At 44.5% G+C, this 21145-nt stretch overlaps 1 protein-coding gene across 2 annotated transcripts in view; it reads left to right on the top strand.

The window, feature by feature from the left end:
• Positions 1–2151: 2151 nt before the first annotated feature.
• jazf1b (JAZF zinc finger 1b) overlaps positions 2152–21145 on the top strand; it is a 249902-nt gene continuing 230908 nt past the window's right edge. For both annotated transcript variants that reach the window (XM_072283203.1, XM_072283208.1), the window contains exon 1: positions 2152–2308. In XM_072283203.1, the coding sequence (XP_072139304.1) occupies positions 2194–2308 (115 nt within the window). In that variant the 5' untranslated portion in view covers positions 2152–2193. The remainder of the gene's footprint in view (positions 2309–21145) is intronic.

Consider the following 21145-nt stretch of genomic DNA (forward strand, 5'->3'; position numbering starts at 1 on the left):
TTTCCCACCACAGACGTAAGGCTCACTGGTCTATAATTACCCGGATTATCCCTACTACTTTTTTTGAACAAGGGGACAACATTCGCCTCCCTCCAGTCCTCCGGTACCATTCCCATGGACAACGAGGACATAAAGATCCTAGCCAGAGGATAGGACTGTATAGTCATCAAAGATTTCACCGTTAAAGGAGCGGATGTTGTCATCGGATTTTGATGGACAATCGAAGATTCATCATCATCATCATGCTCAGTGTCATATGATGTAGGTGATCATGGTCTCATGACCTTGGTTGTTCTTGGTAAATTTTTCTACAGAAGTGGTTTGCCATTGTCTTCTTCTGGGCAGTGTCTTTAAAAGACGGGTGACCCAAGCTATCATCAATACTCTTCAGAGATTGTCTGCCTGGCATTAGTGGTCATATAACCAGGACTTGTGATATGCACCAGCTGCTCATACCACCATGCTACTGCTCCCATGGCTTCATGTGACCCTGATCAGGGGGGTGGGGGTGGTTAAATAGGGGCTAGTGGAGAGAAGGAGCATCTTACACTTGCTTTTTATTATTGCACATTGGGTGTTTGACAGTCTTTTTATGAGTTATTTTCTTATGGGCATGAAGTGTTTTTTTTTAATTCGCTGCACATTGGGTGATAGACAGTCATTTATTCATATACACATAGGGATTGTTTTTGGATTTCTTTGTTTCATGGCAGCCTGTTAGGAGACAAATCTCAGGGTTGTATAATGTATAAATAATTTGATAATTTGATAATTTTGAACTTTCAAACTAGCAAACTACTATCCATGTACCTATCCAAACCTCTTAAACGTTGAAATTGAGCTTGCATGATCCACCTGTACTGACAGCTCATTCCACACTCTCACAACCCTCAGCGAAGAAGTTTCCTCTCATGTTCCCATTAAATTCCTCACTTTTCACCCTTAAGCCATGACCTCTGGTTGTAGTCCCACCCAATCTTAGTGGAGAAAGCCTGCTTGCATTTATCCTATTTATACCCCTCATAATTCTGCATTCCTCTATCAAATCTCCTCTCAGTCTTCTACATTCCAAAGAATAGTCCTAACCTATTCAGTCTCAGGTCCTCCAGACCCGGCAATGTCCTTGTAAATTTTCCCTGCACTCTTTCAAACTTGCTTACATCTTTACTGTAGGTAGGCGGACTAAAACTGCACACAATACTCCAAATTAGGCCTTGCCAGCATCTAATACAACTTCAACATAACATCCCATCTTCTGTACTCAGTACATAGATTTATGAAGGCCAATGTGCCAAAAACCTTCCTTTATGACCCCATCTACCTGTGATGCCACTTTCAATGACTTATGTACCTGCATTCCCAGATCCCTTTGCTCTACCATACTCCTCAGTGCCCTACCATTCACCATGTAAGATGCACCCTGGTTGGTCCTACCAAACTTGCACTTATCTGTATTAAATTCCATCTACCATTTCCCCAGCTGATGTAGATCCCTCTGCAAGCCATGATAGCCTTTCTCACTGTATTAATTACTACGGCAATAACTGAAGGGCTTCACCCAGCCCATCCCTCTCCAGTCTGAGGTGCAGGGGAGATGGTGGGAGGGCAATCTTTACACATCAGGAGGCTGCAGGGGAGAGGTGGGAGGGCAAGGGGGCAATCTTTGCACAGCACGAGGCTGCAGGGGAGAGAATAGGAGGGCAATCTTTGCAGAGGATGAGGGTGCAGGGGAGAGGGTGAGAGGGCAAGAGGACAATCTTGGCACAACAGGAGGGTGCAGGGGAGAGGGTGGGAGGACCAGAGGGTGATCTTTGCGGAGGTTGAGGGTGCAGGGGCGAGGGTGGGAGAAAAAGAGGGTGATCTTTGCAAAGCACGAGGGTGTAGGGGAAAGGGTGGGAGGACCAGAGTGTGATCTTTGCAGAACACGAGGGTGCAGGGCAATCTTCCCACAGCATGAGGATGCTGGGGAGAGTGTGAGAGGGCAAGAGGGTAATCTTTGCAGAGTACAAGGGTGCAGGGGAGAGAGTGGGAGGGTAATCTTTACACAGCCAGAGGATGCAGGGGAGAGGGTGGGAGGGCTGACTGCCGGGAGTGCAGTGCAGTGGATGTGCGAGTCCCTGCGCTCGCTCTGTGCTCCCGCCCCTCCCCTCCCCTCCCTTCCCCTCCTCCCGCCGCCCGGACCCATGTAGCACCATGACCGGCATCGCCGCCGCCTCCTTCTTCTCCAATACCTGCCGCTTTGGGGGCTGCGGGCTGCACTTCCAGACGCTGTGGGAGCTCATCGAGCACATCGAGGACAACCACATCGGTAGGAGGGGAGGCGCCTACGCCGCCACCGCGCTCAGCGCTCCGGCCCCCGGGCCCCGCGGGCAGCCGCGGCTCGCGTGGAGCGGCCGCCCGCCCGCCGGGGGGGGTGGGGTATGAGGATGGTGTGGGGGGGGAGACCTCCGCTGGGTGAGGTACCGGTCGCGCTTCTCAAACCCCCAGAACCTGCGTCCAGGCTTTTCGGCCGATGCGCCCGCGGGCCGTTCCACACCCTCACCCCACCCCCGGCTCGCAGGCCGCGCACTCCGCCGGACCTGCTTCCCCCCGCCGCCCCTCCCCTCTCCCCGGGGCGCGGTCACCGGCTGGATGGCTGGCTGGAGGGGAGGCGGCCAGTGGAGTGGGGAGAGTCCGTAGGCCTGGGTGGGAGTCCGGGTTCCGCCGCTGTCATGGCAACGGCTGCTGGGTGGGGTGGACAGGGGGTTGTGGGTGGGAGCTTGTCAAACTGCCCTGGGCCGGGGGGGGGCTTCGACCTGGGGCAGAGTCGCTGCTCTCTCCCCCCCCCCTCGCTTTCGCCTGCAGGTGTGCCAGGGTTTGCACCTGAGCCTTCCCCGGAGGGATCAGCCCCGCTCACGCTTTGGGGCGGAGTTAAATGTGCAAAGCCTTCATTGCAGCCGAGTACTGGGGTGGGGGCCATTGGTGGGAAAGAAGCCAAAAAGTTTGGGTATGATTTCAAATGCATTTCCTTGGTCTCCGGAGAAGTTTGTTAAATCTGTCCTATTCAACATTTAAACCGTGTTGCAGCCTTGTATGGGGGAGCTGAAAGGTCTGGGTATAATCTTAAATACGTTTTCTTGGTCTCTGGACATGTTTGTTAAATTAACTGTGTTCAGGATTTAAACTGTGTTGCAGCCTAGTATTGAAGGAAGGGGAGGGAGCTGTAAAATGTGGGTATCATTTTAAACACATTTCCTTGGTCTCTGGAGAAGTTTGTAAAATTTGGCCTGATTGTACACTTAAACCATGTTCGACTCAGTTTTGAAGGTGGGCTTGATCTGCTATAGTTTTTCACACAGTTGTGGCATCTGTAATACTTTTTTTATGGTGTGTGTTTAACAGGCAAAGTATACATTAAATTGTGGCTAGGGTGTCTTGTGCCTAAACTGTGGCATGACTGATAGTGCGTTGATTGTCATTCATTTACAACTCTTACCTTTGCTACCTGAATTCCGAGTTTCAACTTTAAGTGTGCAAAGGATCTGTGTCTCGGGATTTTTCAACAAAATGATTGGATTCCTGGCAGAATAAACTTTGTCAGCTCTATAAAATTCTGGTTGGACCACACTTGGAATATTGTGTTCAATTCTGATCACTTCACTATAGGAAGAATAGCTTTAGACAGGGTGCAGAGAAGATTTACCAAAATGCTGCCTGGATTAGAGGAAAGGTTGAGCAAGTTTGGGGCTTTTTCTTTGGAACAAAAAGAGGAGTAGGTTAACAAATTAACACAACGTTGTTGGCTGAAGGGTCTGTACTGTGCTGTAATGCTCTATAGTCTAATATAGACTCTGCAAGCTTCTAGTTCTTCAGTGGTCCTGAAAGGAATAGTACCTCACCCAGGTTTGCAGGGATTCATGGGCTGCAGCTAAATGGCATTTCATTCTTCCTGTTTCTTTTTTTTTTTGGAGATTGACATGCCAGATCAAAGCATACATTTGGTCCCCAACTCAATATGTCCAGATCCCAGATGTCAACCCAAAAATCTCGTAATCCCAGGCCTGCATATTTTTGTTTCCTAGTCCCCATTTCACCCATCAGCATAAACCTATCCTTACCAAATGCACAGGTCCATTCATCCTGTCTGCTTCCCTTTCAGTTCTGATCGTATTGATGCCTTTTGGGATCAGGGCTAATATCTGTAACCTCCCATTTTCTGCTTCGAAGTTTCTGTTCTCCTCCCACCAGTCAAACATGAATTCCTGCTCCCTAGGTTCCCTGTGGCACCTGTCCAAACCCTTTTCACCTCAATGCAGAAGTGGGTCAGGCAGCATCTATGGTGGGAGATGGTCAGAACTGTTCACCTGGACTGGATAGAAAGGACTGGATAGCCAGTGAAAAAAGACAGTGTAAGAGCAAGTAGATGATTGGTGGACCCAAGTGATAGATGAAGATGGGTGTGATATCAGAAGCTGGTAGGTGATGGGTGGAAGTGACCAAGGATGGAAAGATGCAGCTGAATGTAAGAAATAGAACACAGAACATAGAAAAGTACAGTACAGGCCCTTTGGCCCACATTGTTGTGCCGACCCTCAAACCCTGCCTCCCATATAACCCCCCACCTTAAATTCCTCCATATACCTGTCTAGTAGTCTCTTAAATTTCACTCGTGTATTTGCCTCCACCACTGACTCAGGCAGTGTAATTCCATGCACCAACCACTCTCTGAGTAAAAAACCTTCCTCTAATATCTCCCTTGAACTTCCCACCCCTTACCTTAAAGCCATGTCCCCTTGTATTGAACAGTGGTGCCCTGGGGAAGAGGCGCTGGCTGTCCACTCTATCTATTCCTCTTAACAGCCATAGTTCATCCTTCCCTGCTGATCCTCCTTCCTCTCCAGGTTATTGCTCCTGTAACCATTCTAAATGTTACAATTGCCACCACCCTTCCTCCCTCACCACCATTCACAGCCCTAAATGGTCCATCCAGGTGAGCCAGTCAGTGTTATTTATTGCATCTGGCGCTCCCATTGCGACCTCTCTACATCAGTGAGACCAGATGCAGGTAGGGGACTGCTTTGTTAGACACCTCCGTTCCACCGACCGTGCAAGCCGAGATCTCCCAGTGGCCTGCTATTTTAATTTCACTTCACATTCCCACGCTGTGCATAGCCTCCTTCATTGCCAGGTCATGGCCAAATAAATATTAGAGGAACAACACCTTATATTCCACGTGGGCAGCCTCCAGCCTGGCGGCGTGGACATCAAACTCTCAAACTTAGGCTCCCCCATAATCCTATCTTAATGTTTTTTTTTCATTTCCCCTTCTGTCTCTCTCCTCTTGATCTTACTAATCCTGTCACCCCATGTCTATGCCCTCCCCTACCCCACTCTTTCCATCTGCCCATCACCTACACATTTCTCCCACTGCTTCTCCTCATACCCTCCCTCCCTCTAGTCCATACTCTCCTATTATATTCTATGATCTCCAGCCTTTTGACTTTATCCTCATCTTTCTGTCACTCCCCCTCACCTAGATTACCTAATGCCTGCTGGTTCTTACTCTACCCATTCCCACCACAGTGCCTATCATACTCCCACCACCTTCAGTCAAGATGAAGGATCTTGACCCGAAATGTCGACTATCCACTTCCCTCTATACATGCTGTCTGACCCACTAAGTTCTTCCAATGACTTTGGGTTGCAGATTCCAGCAATAAGGATAGGTTTCTCATCAAGTCCCAGTCAATCATGGACAGATTCTGGTGGTCAGACCATCCCCAAATACCCTTCTTCCCTTCCTTCTTGAATATGTTCTTTGGCTTCACCTTGCCCAAAGCACCAACCACCACCACAGAGAGTCCCAGTATTCCAAGCCAGTGGGCTGTTTGTCCCACCTCTGCTGTGCTTTGTATTCTTAACTTCTAGGCTGTTGTGAACCCATAGTTGCCCTGCCAATTCCCTCCCTTGCGTGCTGGCCTCTGGGGCATCTTGCTTGAACCTTGCCTATCATCTTGGTCTCTAGCCTAACCTGCCTCATCTCCTCTCTGAGTATATCCTGGCAGCTGACATTCTCTCTTCCCAGTTAAGACCCATAGGTCATACTGTCTACCTTACAACCCCTCCTCTCTTATGGCCCCACTTACCATCTCCAAACCCTGACTTCTGTGTTGCCTTGTTAATCCCTGCCCTTGTCCCTCCCTCAGCCACCCAATAAGTCTTGGTGTTCTCTCTCATTTTTATTCACTATTTTCCATCCATACCTCATACTTACCACTTTCTTCCTGTTTTTGTGTCCATCACAAGTCAGTGTTGACTCTTGTTCTAAGTGCAAAGGGCTGATTATAGAACATAGGACAGGACAGGCCCTTCAGCCCACAATGTTGTGCCAGCCCTTCAATTTACTTTGCTCCCAGATAACCATTCAGTTTTCTTTCATCTGCATGTCCATTTAAGAGTCTCTTAAATGTCTCTTAGATGTGCCGCGAAATCTAAAAATAGCTTTCTGACAGTACCCAGGAGACTCAGCAGTCTGAATTTCATCAAGTCTTAGATGGAACCAGTGATATCATTCTGCAGATGATACGTTTGATACACCTGCTTTGAAAGATATGAAAGAGCGCTCCTGAAAAATAATTGTAGGTTAAATCTGGTGTAGTAGTCACTGATGTAAAGGGGATTGCAGATCTGAGATTTCAATTTATGAGAGCTTTGAATAATGATGCGTTGAAATAAAAACCCTTGGGTAGACTAGGAAAATCATTACTAGTACGGCAGATAACCTCCAACCTTAGTATAAATGGTTTGAAACATCTAAAGTCCCAACTTCATGAAGCAAGTGTAATAAAAAAATGAATATTAATGAAATATAATTTTAAAGGTCTACTGTATTTCATATAGCATTTTATAATTATGTAAATACTGTAACATAAACTATTTAAAAACTGTATCAGCTACTATGACCATATAGAAGTGCCAGTGATCTGTCATAAAACATGGAACACTATAGAGTGTTGGCCCCTGATGTTGTGCTGACTTTTTAACCTACTCCAAGATCAGTCTAACTCTTCCCTCTCATGTAGCCCTCTACTGTTCTATCACCCATGTGCTTATCTAAGAATCTCTTAAATGTCCTTAATGTATCTGCCTCTACCTCCATCCTTGGCAGTGGGTTCCAAGCACTTAACACTGTATAAAATATTTTTTAAAAATACCTCTGGCATACCCCCTATACTTCCCTCCAATCAGCTTAAAATTATGTTCTCTCATGTTAACTATTGGTTCCACAGAAACACACACTTGGTGCCTCTTCTATATATGCCTCTCATAGTCTTGATACACTACTGTCAGGTAACCTTTCACTCTGCTTGAAAGATAGAAACCCTAACTTACTCAATCTTTCCTCATAAGACATGTTCTCTAATCCAGGCAGCATACTTGTAAAACTCTTCTGCACCCTCTCAAATGTTTCCACATCCTTCCTATAATGAGGTGATCGAAACTAAACCTAATACTCCCAAGTGCTATCTAACCAGAGTGCTATAGAGTTGCAATATTACCTTGTGGTCCTTGAACTCAAACCCCTGACTAATGAACACCAACATACCGTAGGTCTTCTTAACCCTCTATCAATTTGCACCCGTGAACCCCAAGATCCCTCTGTTCCTCCAGACTACTAAGAGTCCTGCCATAAACTCTGCCTTCAAGTTCAGCCTTCCAACAGTGAATCACTTCTCCACAGTGAACTCTATCTGCCACTTCTCATTCCAAATACTGCATGATCCCATCAAAATTGAAACTAAATATGCTGATATGAATGATGATATCATATATTATGCATTAACAGAAACCAAAATATTGTGCATGCAGTATAAAAATAGAAAATATCCAGCAAATGAGGAAAGCATCTGTAAAGAGACCAAGTTGTCTGTGACCTCTCATAAGAACTGGGGGAGAAAGTTATCTCTGACAGCTTTTGAGCAATAGTTCAATAAATGGAGTGGCATGGTAGCATAGCAGTTAGCATAACACTATTACAGCGTCAATTCCACACCACTGCGAACAAGGTGTTTGTACATTCTCCCCGTGGCTGCATTGGTTTCCCCCAGATGCTTTCATTTCCTCCCATGTTCCAAAGACTCGGGTTAGTAGGTTACCATGCTGTATCATAAGACCATAAGACAAAGGAGCAGAAGTTGGCCATTCGGCCCATTGAGTCTTTTCCGCCATTTTATCATGAGCTGATCCATTCTCCCATTTAGTCCCACTCCCCCGCCTTCTCACCATAACCTTTGATGCCCTGGCTACTCAGATACCTATCAACCTCTGCCTTAAATACACAACATAACATAAAATAAAATACTCCAAAATAACATGAAATAAAAATGGGGAGAAAAGCAGGGAGGAACTAAAGGGTGGAAGCAAGATATTTTCTTTGACAAAAGCAGTAATAGGAGAAGGATTTATGAAGATACTTCTCCTTGGAAAGTAATCAATATATCAATTGTATAGAAACACTTTATTATTAATTACAATGTTAATGCCCTGAGCTAATACTTAATATACTATAAATCATCTGGAACACTGGGGAGGGCATCTACTTTGTTAAAAGGTTTGAACAAGTTGTACAGTACTTCACTTTAAGGTACCTGGCTTATCCAAGGGAAGCCTGTGGCATTGAAGCAACATTTTGATCTTTGAGCTTTGCAACTCTCCAAAATAATATCGTTTAAGTTTATTGTTATCTGACTGTACATTTATGTAACCAAATGAAACAATGTTCCTCCTGAGCACGATGCACCCACAATACATATATCACATGTAGTACATAAAACAAAATATTACCACAAACAAGTTACTAAGTTATAATTCAAAGTGCATGTGAAGTGCGCAGCACATGTAAACAGTACAGTAAACAGCTCACTGCCCTAGTGACGAGACCCCGGTGGCAGGGTATTCATTTGCCTTAAACACAAGAGATTCTGCAGGTGGTGGAAATCCAGAGTAAGACACACAAAATGTTGAAGGAACTCAGCAGGTCAGTCAGCATCAATGACAATGATTAAACAGTCGATGTTTCAGTCCCAGACCCCTCCCCCCCACCTTCAGGACTGGAAAGGAAGGGGGAAGATGCCAAAATGAAAAGGTGGGAAGAGGAAAAGGAGAAGGAGGACTAACTAGAAGGTAATGGGTGAAGCGATGTGGGTGGGAAAGCTAAGGGGCTGGAGAAGAAGGAATCTGAAAGGAGAAGAAAGTGGACAATGGGAGAAAGGGAAGAGGAGGGGCTTCAGGGGGGAGGTGATAGACAGATGAAGAGAAGTGGTAAGTGGTCAGAGTGGGGAATAGAAGGAGAAGGGGAAAAAATTACCGGAAGGTGAAATCAATGTTCATGCCATCAGGGTGGAGGTTACCTAGACAGAATATGAGGTACTGCTCTTCCACACTGAGAGTGGTCTCATTCTGGCAAAAGAAGAGGCCGTGGACCGACATGTCAGAAGGGGAATGGGGTTAGGAATTAAAATAGTAGGCCACGGTAAATTCTGGTTTTGGTGGATGGAGTGGAGGTGTTCACAGCCTGAGGGAAGACACTGTTATCAGTCTTGCAGTCTCAGTTCTGATGCTCCTGTACCTCCTTTCCTGATGGTAGTGGGTCAAGGAGATTTTGGGGTGGGTGGTAGAGGTCGTCATCAATACTTCATGCCCTTTGTATACAATGCTGCCATTAAGTGTCACAAATAAGGGGGTGGCAGACCCAGGTGATCTTCTCAGCAGATTTTACTATCCTCTGCAGAATCTTGTGATCCGGTGCCTTGCAACTTTCGTGCCACACCATGATGCAGCTAGACAGGACACTCTTGTTAAAGTGGAATCAGGGAGCCTTGCACACTTCAATCTCTTCAGAAAGTGTAGTCGCTGCTGTACCTTCTTGATTAGTGAAGAGGTGTTGTGGGTCCAGGTTAAATCATCCATTACATACACACCAAGGAGATCACTTTGTGATCTTCACTCTTTCCACGGCAGAGCCATTGAAATGCAATGGAGAGTGGTCGACCTGCGCTTTCCTGAAGTCCACAATCATCTCTTTTGTTGATCCACATTGAGACTCGGATTGTTCTTCTCACACCATTTGACAAGCCTTTTTCCTCCTTTATGCCGAGTCATTATTGTGGCCAATGAGGCTAATCGCTGTTGTATCATCAGCGAATCTGATGATGTGGTTTGAGCTGAATCTGGTAGTGCAGTCGTGAGTCAGCGATGTGAGCAGCAGTGGATGGAGCACACAGCCTTAGTGGCGGGGGGGGGGGGGGGAGAGTCCAGTGCTTGGCCTGATAGAGCTTGTGTATTGCTGTCAACTTGGACTGACTGTGGTCTTTCCGTCAAGTAGTCCAAGATCCAGTTACAGAGAGGGGTGTTGAGTCCCAGTGAGGACAGTTTACCCACCAGCCTCAGGGACGATCATGTTAAACGCCAAGCTGAAGTTGATGAGAAACATCTTGGCATCTAAGGCATCGTTTTCTAGTACAATTATTATGAGCACACTAATGCAATTAATTATTAGCACATTGCAAATGAAGATGATTATAATGCCTGACATCAGCTCTTATACTGAATGCAACTGTTAACATATTGACTTAACTTTTGATGTTTTATTGACACAAATCAGTATAAATGATTAATCTATAAGTGGAATAGTGACAGAAGGGCTGAATAAAGAGTAAATAGGTTCTGAAAGGTTTATCCACAACCAGTGATCTGAGTACTGTTTCTTTTTGACTAATGTATCACAAAGCTAAATCTGTGTGCAGGGGATAAGTCTTTGTAATACAAATTGCGATATTTTACTGTAGTGTGAATTAAATCCTATGATATCTACTATTAGGTGTACCTTTCTCAGTTATTTTAGCTCCAGAAGGTTACTCATTGCTGCCCTTCATACTGTCAGCAAATGTAAACAAAAATTGAGCAAAAATAAACTATCTCTATTCTGACTCTATTTCTATTTCCGGACATCTGTCTGTAGAATGTAAAAAAAAATTGCATGCATTTCCTGCTAATTAAGTATTGCGGCCTCTGTAATTTATATTATTATATTCATTATAAATTTGTACATTCACATTGGTGGAAAATGCCTATGTAACTTTTGTCACAGAATGTTTCACAACTTGTAGTAACTCAACCACAATATGCAAACTTTAATAGGGCTCAACCAAATCTGCACCTCTAGCAAACTTCACCAACTTTGTACCTGTTTCCAATGTTTTAATTTTAGTTTATAATTTAATAAATCATTTATGCAAATCAGAAATAATTACTCTGAAGTGGAGTCTGAATTATGTCATATGATTTGGTCTGTTTATTCCCATCTCTAACTCTTCTACACTTTAAGATTACTTTTGATGAAGAATTCCAATGTCAATGTTGTATAATTTAAGTTCTAGATATCTGAACTTTAATGTTTGGAATGATCCATTTGTACATTTGTACATAGTCATAGTCGTACTTTATTGATCCCGGGGGAAATTGGTTTTCGTTACAGTTGCACCATAAATAATTAAATAGTAATAAAACCATAAATTATGCCAGGAAATAAGTCCAGGACCAGCCTATTGGCTCAGGGTGTCTGACCCTGATGTGATGTGTGGTTGACTTTAGTCATCTCCATTGGAGTGACTGGGTTCAAATGATAATCCTGACTTTAAACTTCACATTACATAGAAGTTTTGTCACAGATACATTAGGGGGGAAGCTGTATAAAATGGAGTGATTCCTAACTTGTATTTATTCAGGTTGCAACTGAAATCCAACAGTGTGTTTTCTGTCTCCTTATCTGGGGAACTGATAGTGCAGTAGCAGTTCCTGCTTCACATTGCTGCCTGTCTCCTAGAAAATGCATGTTTCAGGATGTTAAATATGGACAGGACTATATTGACTCTAATGCAGGGGTTCCCATCCCCTTGCTTAATGGTATTTGTCCATGGCATAAAAAAGGTTGGGAACCCCTGCTCCAATACAATGTGTAGGGGAATGGCCTCATAAAAGGAGAACTAACTGTTGAATGAGAACATTGAAGTACTGAAAGTCTGCTATGGTCTGTGAAATTGCTCCTAGCAGACTCCATGTCCTCAATGTGGGAGGGAAAGAAAATAAAGTTAAAACTTTAGTCCAACATAGGAGCAGAACTAGGCCATTCGGCGCAAAAAGCCTGCTCCACCATTTGGTTGTGCTGATTTATTGTCCCTCTCAAGCGCATTCTCTCACCTTCTCCCTGTACTTTGATGCCCTTACTAATCAAGAAACTATCAACTTCCACTTTAAATATACCCAATGACTTGGCTTCCACAGATGTCTGTGGCAAATAGTTCCACAGATTCTCCACACTATGGCTCAAGAAATTCCTTCGCATCTCTGTTCTAAAGGGACATCCTTGTATTCTGAGGCCCTCTGGTCTCTAGGCTCTCCCAATATTGGAAACATATTATGCTCAACCATCTCCCCTCCCCCCCCTTCCAAGATGGACACCTGATGGCTTTTATGTCTGCACTTACCTAGGCCTGATACTCACAGCCCAGTGTCTAAAGGTGTGGTCTGGCTGACCAGGTCCTTGGATCACATGCAGTGAGCAGGCTACATTTCCAAGCTGCCAGTGGTAGGGTCACAGCAGGTGTGAAAGGTGTCTTTGGGGTGGACCTTAAGCATATGAATCACCTCATGCAGCTGCAGGGCTTACCATGATTCGGGACAGCCAGCTGTAGCCACACAGACCTGGAGACCGCTTGACATTAAACAACAGCTCAAGGAAGAATAAAGTATTTGAGAATTCAACTCCTTGACAAAGAGCTTCAGCAACAACAGTTCCACACCTCTTCAACTACAATTAACATAGGAAGAGAGTTTGATGGCTCTGATCCTTTCTCTCTGGAGTTTAGAAGAATGAGGTACCGACCAAGTATTGAGGGGCCTAGATAGAGAGGACATGGCGAGGATGTTCCCTATTGTAGAAGAGTCCAGAGGGGACAACCTCAGAATAGAGGGGTGTCCCTTTAGGACAGGAATAAGGAGGAGTTTCTTTAGCCAGTGAGTGGTGAATCGAAGGAATACATTGTCATAGATGGCTGTGCAGGCCAAGTCGTTGAGTAAATTTCAAGTGGAAGTGCTTAATTCATAAGAATACTAAAGGTTTGGGGAGTACACAAGAGAATGGGGTTGAGAGGAAAAATAAATCAGCCATAATCGAATAGCAGCGTAAACTGAATGGGCTGATTGGCCTAATTCTGCTCCATGCCTTACGGTCTAAATAGTGTCTGTGCGGATGCTGCTGAAAAATGATCTGTGCATGCAACTTAGCGTCTTCCTTGACTTTCTCAACACCCGACTTCTTGAGCATTTGAGGGGTTCTAGGTCTTCTCCTCCAAGCATCTTAGGTTCACTGAAAAAGTGTTTAACATTTGATGCAAGTTCCCATACATTTGTTTGGAATCAAATGACCCTGCCTGGTGTCTCGGGGCTAGGTGTGTCTGCACCTGCGCCACCCCCCCCCCCAATACCTGGCACCCCTTCTCTGCCACTTGTCCCACACCCCTTCTGCAGCCTGTCACCCTCATCATTCCCAACATCCTTTGCTCCTGCCAGATTTACAAACTCGCTCCCTGCTCTCTGCTCCATGTTGCAAAGGTCTTAGGCACTCTAGCTATACATATTTACTTTTGCACAGTACTGTATGGTCATATTTTATTGTGATCTCATTATTCTGAGATCCAGGTGAATAGAAGAACAGCCCATTCACCACCACCTCATACAGCAAATCTAATTATGCTAAGAGCCAGTCTGATGATTGTTGCACTTGCTTTGCAGAAGTAGATAGTTTGTTAGCTTGGGAGACCAAAGCTAGCGGCAATACTTCAGGAATCTTCATTTTTTTTATATAAAGAGACTTAAGAACTGTGTGGTATATATTGAGCATGATCAGTCTAGGCCACCTGAAAGTTGACAAGAAAATGGGTTTGTGAGTGCTGTACAGTTGTGGATATTTTGGACATGTTTATTATTTGGGACTTCAGGAAAATATGTTAAAATGCTACTGTTGATCCATTTTTATTAGAGAGTATTACATGGTATTTACATCAATGAAATGCGTTGTTTGGCCCAACAAGTTCATGGCCAACAAGGCCATTTCCCACCTTTCTTTTCATAATCCCATCAACATATCCTGTTTCCTTCATCCTAAGGACCTGTCTTCTCTTGAAACACATCTATGCTATGAAGTAATTCTTGTGTGTTAACAAGTTTATAAAAATATTTTTGGATAATCCTTGTGTAAAGATTTTTCCCTTTGAATTTTGTCCTTCATTCCCTGACAAGGGGTAAACTCTACTCCAACTTCACCAGCATAAATTTGAAGACTTTTTTTTCAGTTTATCCTTAAGTTTTCATTTTTTTAAAGGAGCCCTAATATAAACAACCTTTCCCAGTGGATATATCCTCCTACTTCTATTATCATTCTAATAAACCTGTCTTACGACTTCTCCAGTGCATTCATATCCTTTTTATAATATGGAGACTAGCATTTTTTTGTAAAGTCCAACCAATATATGAAGGACCCCCACCATCCAGGCCATGCTGTCTTGTTGTTGCCATCAGGAAGGAGGGACAGGAGCCTTCACTCCCACATGACCAGGTTCAGGAGCAGTTATTAATCTTCAACTATCAGGCTTCTGAACCAGCATGGCTAACTTTACTCACCTCAACACTGAACTGGTTCCACAGCCTATGGACTCACTTTCAAGAACTCTACAAGCTGTTGTTCTCAGTTTATTTATTTGATTTTTTTTTGTATTTACACAGTTTGTCTTCTTTTGCACATTGATTTTCATTTGTAGCTTTTCATTTATTTCATTTCTTTGTTCTTCTGTGAATGCCCACAAGAAAATGAATCTCAGAGAAGTATACATACTTTTGTAAATTTATTTTGAACTTTGAACTCAAATCAAACACTATCGCTCTGCTTTTCAAGTGTATTTCTCTGGAAAAAAACTTTTTTCCTGCTTTATACGACTTTGACTTTGTTCACCAGCTGTTTTGTCATTTGTGAATCCATGCCTTCAGATATTTTAACAACACACATCAAAGTTGCTGGTGAACGCAGCAGGCCAGGCAGCATCTCTAGGAAGAGGTGCAGTCGACGTTTCAGGCCGAGACCCTTCGTCAGGACTAACTGAAGGAAGAGTGAGTAAGGGATTTGAAAGATGGAGGGGGAGGGGGAGATCCAAAATGATAGGAGAAGGCAGGAGGGGGAGGGATGGAGCCAAGAGCTGGACAGGTGATTGGCAAAAGGGGATACGAGAGGATCATGGGACAGGAGGTCCGGGAAGAAGGACAAGGGGGGGGGGAACCCAGAGGATGGGCAAGAGGTATATTCAGAGGGACAGAGGGAGAAAAAGGAGAGTGAGAGAAAGAATGTGTGCATAAAAATAACAGATGGGGTACCAGGGGGAGGTGGGGCCTAGCGGAAGTTAGAGAAGTCGATGTTCATGCCATCAGGTTGGAGGCTACCCAGACGGAATATAAGGTGTTGTTCCTCCAACCTGAGTGTGGCTTCACCTTTACAGTAGAGGAGGCCGTGGATAGACATGTCAGAATGGGAATGGGATGTGGAATTAAAATGTGTGGCCACTGGGAGATCCTGCTTTCTCTGGCGGACAGAGCGTAGGTGTTCAGCAAAGCGGTCTCCCAGTCTGCGTCGGGTCTCGCCAATATATAAAAGGCCACATCGGGAGCACTGGACGCAGTATATCACCCCAGTCGACTCACGGGTGAAGTGTTGCCTCACCTGGAAGGACTGTTTGCGGCCCTGAATGGTGGTAAGGGAGGAAGTATAAGGGCATGTGTAGCACTTGTTCCGCTTACATGGATAAGTGCCAGTAGGGAGATCAGTGGGGAGGGATGGGGGGGGAACGAATGGACAAGGGAGTTGTGTAGGGAGCGATCCCTGCGGAATGCAGAGAGAGGGGGCGACGGAAAGATGTGCTTAGTGGTGGGATCCCGTTGGAGGTGGCGGAAGTTATGGAGAATAATATGTTGGACCCGGAGGCTGGTGGGGTGGTAGGTGAGGACCAGGGGAACCCTATTCCTAGTGGGGTGGCGGGAGGATGGAGTGAGAGCAGATGTACGTGAAATGGGGGAGGTGCGTTTAAGAGCAGAGTTGATAGTGGAGGAAGGGAAGCCCCTTTCTTTAAAAAATGAAGACATCTCCCTCGTCCTAGAATGAAAAGCCTCATCCTGAGAGCAGATGCGGCGGAGACGGAGGAATTGCAAGAAGGGGATGGCGTTTTTGCAAGAGACAGGGTGAGAAGAGGAATAGTCCAGATAGCTGTGAGAGTCAGTAGGCTTATAGTAGATATCAGTGGATAAGCTGTCTCCAGAGACAGAGACAGAAAGATCTAGAAAGGGGAGGGAGGTGTCGGAAATGGACCAGGTAAACTTGAGGGCAGGGTGAAAGTTGGAGGCAAAGTTAATAAAGTCAATGAGTTCTGCATGCGTGCAGGAAGCAGCGCCAATGCAGTTGTCGACGTAGCGAAGGAAAAGTGGGGGACAGATACCAGAATAGGCACGGAACATAGATTGTTCCACAAAGCCAAAAAAAAGGCAGGCATAGCTAGGACCCATACGGGTGCCCATAGCTACACCTTTAGTTTGGAGGAAGTGGGAGGAGCCAAAGGAGAAATTATTAAGAGTAAGGACTAATTCCAATAGACGGAGCAGAGTGGTGGTAAGCACATCTTTCCCTCCCCCCCTCTCTCTGCATTCCGCAGGGATCGCTCCCTACACAACTCCCTTGTCCATTCGTCCCCCCCCATCCCTCCCCACTGATCTCCCTCCTGGCACTTATCCGTGTAAGCGGAACAAGTGCTACACATGCCCTTACACTTCCTCCCTTACCACCATTCAGGACCCCAAACAGTCCTTCCAGGTGAGGCAACACTTCACCTGAGTCGACTGGGGTGATATACTGCGTCCGGTGCTCCCGATGTGGCCTTTTATATATTGGCGAGACCCGACGCAGACTGGGAGACCGCTTTGCTGAACATTTACGCTCTGTCCGTCAGAGAAAGCAGGATCTCCCAGTGGCCACACATTTTAATTCCACATCCCATTCCCATTCTGACATGTCTATCCACGGCCTCCTCTACTGTAAAGATGAAACCACACTCAGGTTGGAGGAACAACACCTTATATTCCATCTGGGTAGCCTCCAACCTGATGGCATGAACATCGACTTCTCTAACTTCCGCTGGCCCCACCTCCCCCTGGTACCCCATCTGTTACTTATTTTTATGCACACATTCTTTCTCTCACTCTCCTTTTTCTCCCTCTGTCCCTCTGAATATATCTCTTGCCCATCCTCTGGGTCCCCCCCCACCCCCCGTCTTTCTTCCCGGACCTCCTGTCCCATGCTCCTCTCGTATCCCCTTTTGCTAATCACCTGTCCAGCTCTTGGCTCCATCCCTCCCCCTCCTGTCTTCTCCTATCATTTTTGGATCTCCCCCTCCCCCTCCATCTTTCAAATCCCTTACTCACTCTCCCTTCAGTTAGCCCTGACGAAGGGTCTCGGCCTGAAACATCGACTGTACCTCTTCCTAGAGATGCTGCCTGGCCTGCTGCGTTCACCAGCAACTTTGATGTGTGTTGCTTAAATTTCCAGCATCTGCAGAATTCTTGTTGTTTGCCTTCAGATATTTTAATGCTTTTCATGATTTTAAACATATTTTCAGAAGAATATATGGCCTTGCTGTTTATCGCATCAAAATCATTACTTCACACTTATTCACATAGTTTGACAATTGCACACTCAAATTTCATAAATTAATGTCTTTATTTTGTAGTTTTTCTCTGCATTAGCTATATCCCATCCCTAAATGAAATAAAACCAGAAAATGCTAGAAACACCCAACAGGTCAAACACTATCCATGAAAAGAGAAGTTGATGTTGCCTTTTCTGCAGAGTGCGTCTAGAATTTTCTGTTTTTGCTCCAAATTTCTAGCAGATTTTAATATCATTTCATGTATGATATCACTGCAGATACTGAAATGACTTCTGGTTGCAGGGCCTTGATCATTTATTGTAAGTAGTGAACAGTGGTTACATCATCCATCCTTGGGGGATAGCAGGTCTCACCGTCAGTCTATCTGAAGAGTCATTATTAACTCCTTTTTCTTTTGTTTTTAAGCCAGCTTCTCATCCATTATAGTAATTGCACTTGAGCCCCCTTTCCCCAGAATCCAAATGTTCTCACCTCAGTCATGTGTTTACCCCAGCATCTTGAAGAAAATCCTGTAAAAGTAGTGGATACAGCCCAGTCCACCATGGGTAAAGTGGCATTGCTGCAGGAAAGCACCATCCATCATCAGAGACCCTCATCATACAGGTCATGCTTTCTTCTCGCTGCTGCCATCAGAAAGAAGGTACAGGAGTCTCAGGACTTACACCACCAGCTTCAGGAAGTTATTACCCCTCAACCATCAGCTTCCTGAAGCAAAGGAGATAACTTCACTCAACTTCACTTGCCCTATCACTGAACTTTTCCTACACTGATGGACTCACTTTCAAGGGCTCTTCCTCTTATGTTCTTGATATTTATTGTTTATTTATGTATTATTATTATTATTTGTGTTGGCACGTGACTAAGTGGTTAAGGCGTTGGTCTAGTGATCTGAAGATCGCTAGTTCGAGTCTCAGCTGAGGCAGCGTGTTGTGTCCTTGGGCAAGGCACTTAACCGCATATTGCTCTGCGACAACACCAGTGCCAAGCTGTAAAGGCCCTAGTGCCCTTCCCTTGGACAACATTGGTGGTGTGGAGAGGGGAGACTTGCAGCATGGGCAACTGCCGGTCTTGCATACAACCTTGCCCAGGCCTGCGCCCTGGAAACCTTCTAAGCTGCAAATCCATGGTCACACGAGACTAATGGACGCCTCTATAGATATATATATAAAAAACTATTATTATTTCTATTTTTTTCTTTCCGTTTGTATTTGCACACTGGTTGTCCACCCTGATGGTGTGGTCTTTCATTAATTCTATTATGGTTATTGGATTTTTTGAGTAAGTCCACAAGGAAAAGAGTCTTCAAGTTGTTTATGGTGACATATATGTACTTTGATAATAAATTTACTTTGAACTTGAACTTTGAGGCCCTCCGCTGGTTGACATCAACCATGGATGTTGTGTCCCATTTATCTATGTGATAAGCAAGCCAAGGCAGTACAATATGGAGAGCAAGTTGTTGCCTGTGTAGCAGGCTCTCCCCCTCCACTCAGTTGACGAATCCAAAGGAATGGCAGAGATCGATACAGTTTGGCAGGGGTTTCCAGTCAGCCTTGAACTCAATGTTGGTTGCCTTAGTGATTCCAGCTCTGGAGTTTGCCTCAGGGTTCACTCCCGAATCCTTCCCAATGAATAGGCAAGGCAGTAGAGGTTTGAGATCAGAGTTTTCCTTCTAGATGGGCTGTTAATTATGACTGACGAGCCCCATCTGTCCAAAGGGGCTCATTTTAAGGTGCAAGTAACCTGCCTTTGACCCTTCTACTATCAATAGAAATGAATCCACTGGGCTTAGTAGCTAAGCCACATGTGAGGGCAAGGATCTGGACTTGGCTGTCAGAGGCTATTTGAGACACAGGCAATTGGCAGCATTTAATAGATAGTGCGAGCTTATCGCCACAACCTTAAGGAACCACCACAGCATCAAAGGCGTTTATAGTTTATCCACTACATTACCCTTATCAACATGATCAGTTACTCCAAATATTCAGTGACTGGTAAGAGTACTTAATGAAATGAGTGCTGCTATAAATTATTTCTTTGTTTTTCTGTTTAATGATTACATTATCCTTCCTATAACATCGTCATTATGTGCCATGTCATATGATGTCTTTGATTGTTCTTGGCAAATGTTTCTACAGAGGTGGTTTGCCATTCTCTTCTTCTGGGCAGTGTCTTTACAAAATGGGTGACCCCAGTCATTATCAATACTCTTCAGAGGTTGTCTGCCTGGCGTCAGAGGTCGCGTAACCAGGACTTGTGATATGCACCAGCTGCTCTTACGAATCTACCACCTGCTCCTACGAATCTACCACCTGCTCCCATGGCTTTGTGTAACCCTGATTGGGGGTCGGGGGGGTGGGGGGCTAAGCAGGTGCTACAACTTGCTCAAGGGTGACCTGCAGGCTAATGGAGGGAGGGAGCACCTTATACCTCTTTTGGTAGAGATACATTTCCACCCACCATCCTTATAACCAAACAATTCATTCATAATTTCCTGGTCTTGCTCTGTATATTAAAATTCAGGAATGATTTTAACTGTCTGTGAGTACTCTTGTTTTTTTTTGGCTTCTTCCCCCTTCCTTTCCAGTCCTGATGAAGTGTCTGAGCATAAAATGTCAACTGCTTATTCTGCTCCATTGATACTGTCTGACCTGCTGAGTTCCTCCAACATTTTGTGTGTGTTCCTCTAGATTTCCAGCATCTTCAAAATCACTTGTGTTTATTCCTTTTCATATTTTTACTATGCATGTAATGGTGCCTTAGCTTTCTCTTCCCTAAAGGTATACATGCAGCTATGAATCATATTTATGTTTTCCAAGTTTGAACTGTTATAATTCTTTGAATGTCCTTTTCATTATAGGTCTACCATTAAAATCTTCCCGATAAATGTTAAAATTATCTTTGTGCCATTTCTCCAGAATAAGCTGTAAATTTGAAGCCCTTTCAAACCTTCTGCATCTTGTGACTTTTTTGTTTTAATGTCTGCAATATGGTTTATTTGCTTTAGTCTTTGCTAAATTTATTTTGCATTTTCCTTTGCCTGCCTAATTATTTCTTTTCTAAATAATTTTGGGATCTCTCATATTTTGTCTATGGACTTAAATGCTTTTCTGTAGTTTTACCTTGTTCTTATTTACACATAATGTATCCTGACTAGATGGTTTCTTTTCACATTCTGTGCATGGAACGTGCGCTCAGTGGCCACTTTATTAGGTACAACTGTAAAAATCATTAATGCAAATATCTAATCAGCCAATCAGGTAGCAGCAACTTAATGCATAAAATAATTTTGTATCGTATCTGAAATAGTTTGGGACTGTGATATGGTGAACTCAATTCTTTTAAAA

Source organism: Mobula birostris, chromosome 19 (assembly GCF_030028105.1).
Source record: "Mobula birostris isolate sMobBir1 chromosome 19, sMobBir1.hap1, whole genome shotgun sequence".
Classification (NCBI taxonomy): Eukaryota; Metazoa; Chordata; class Chondrichthyes; order Myliobatiformes; family Myliobatidae; genus Mobula; species Mobula birostris.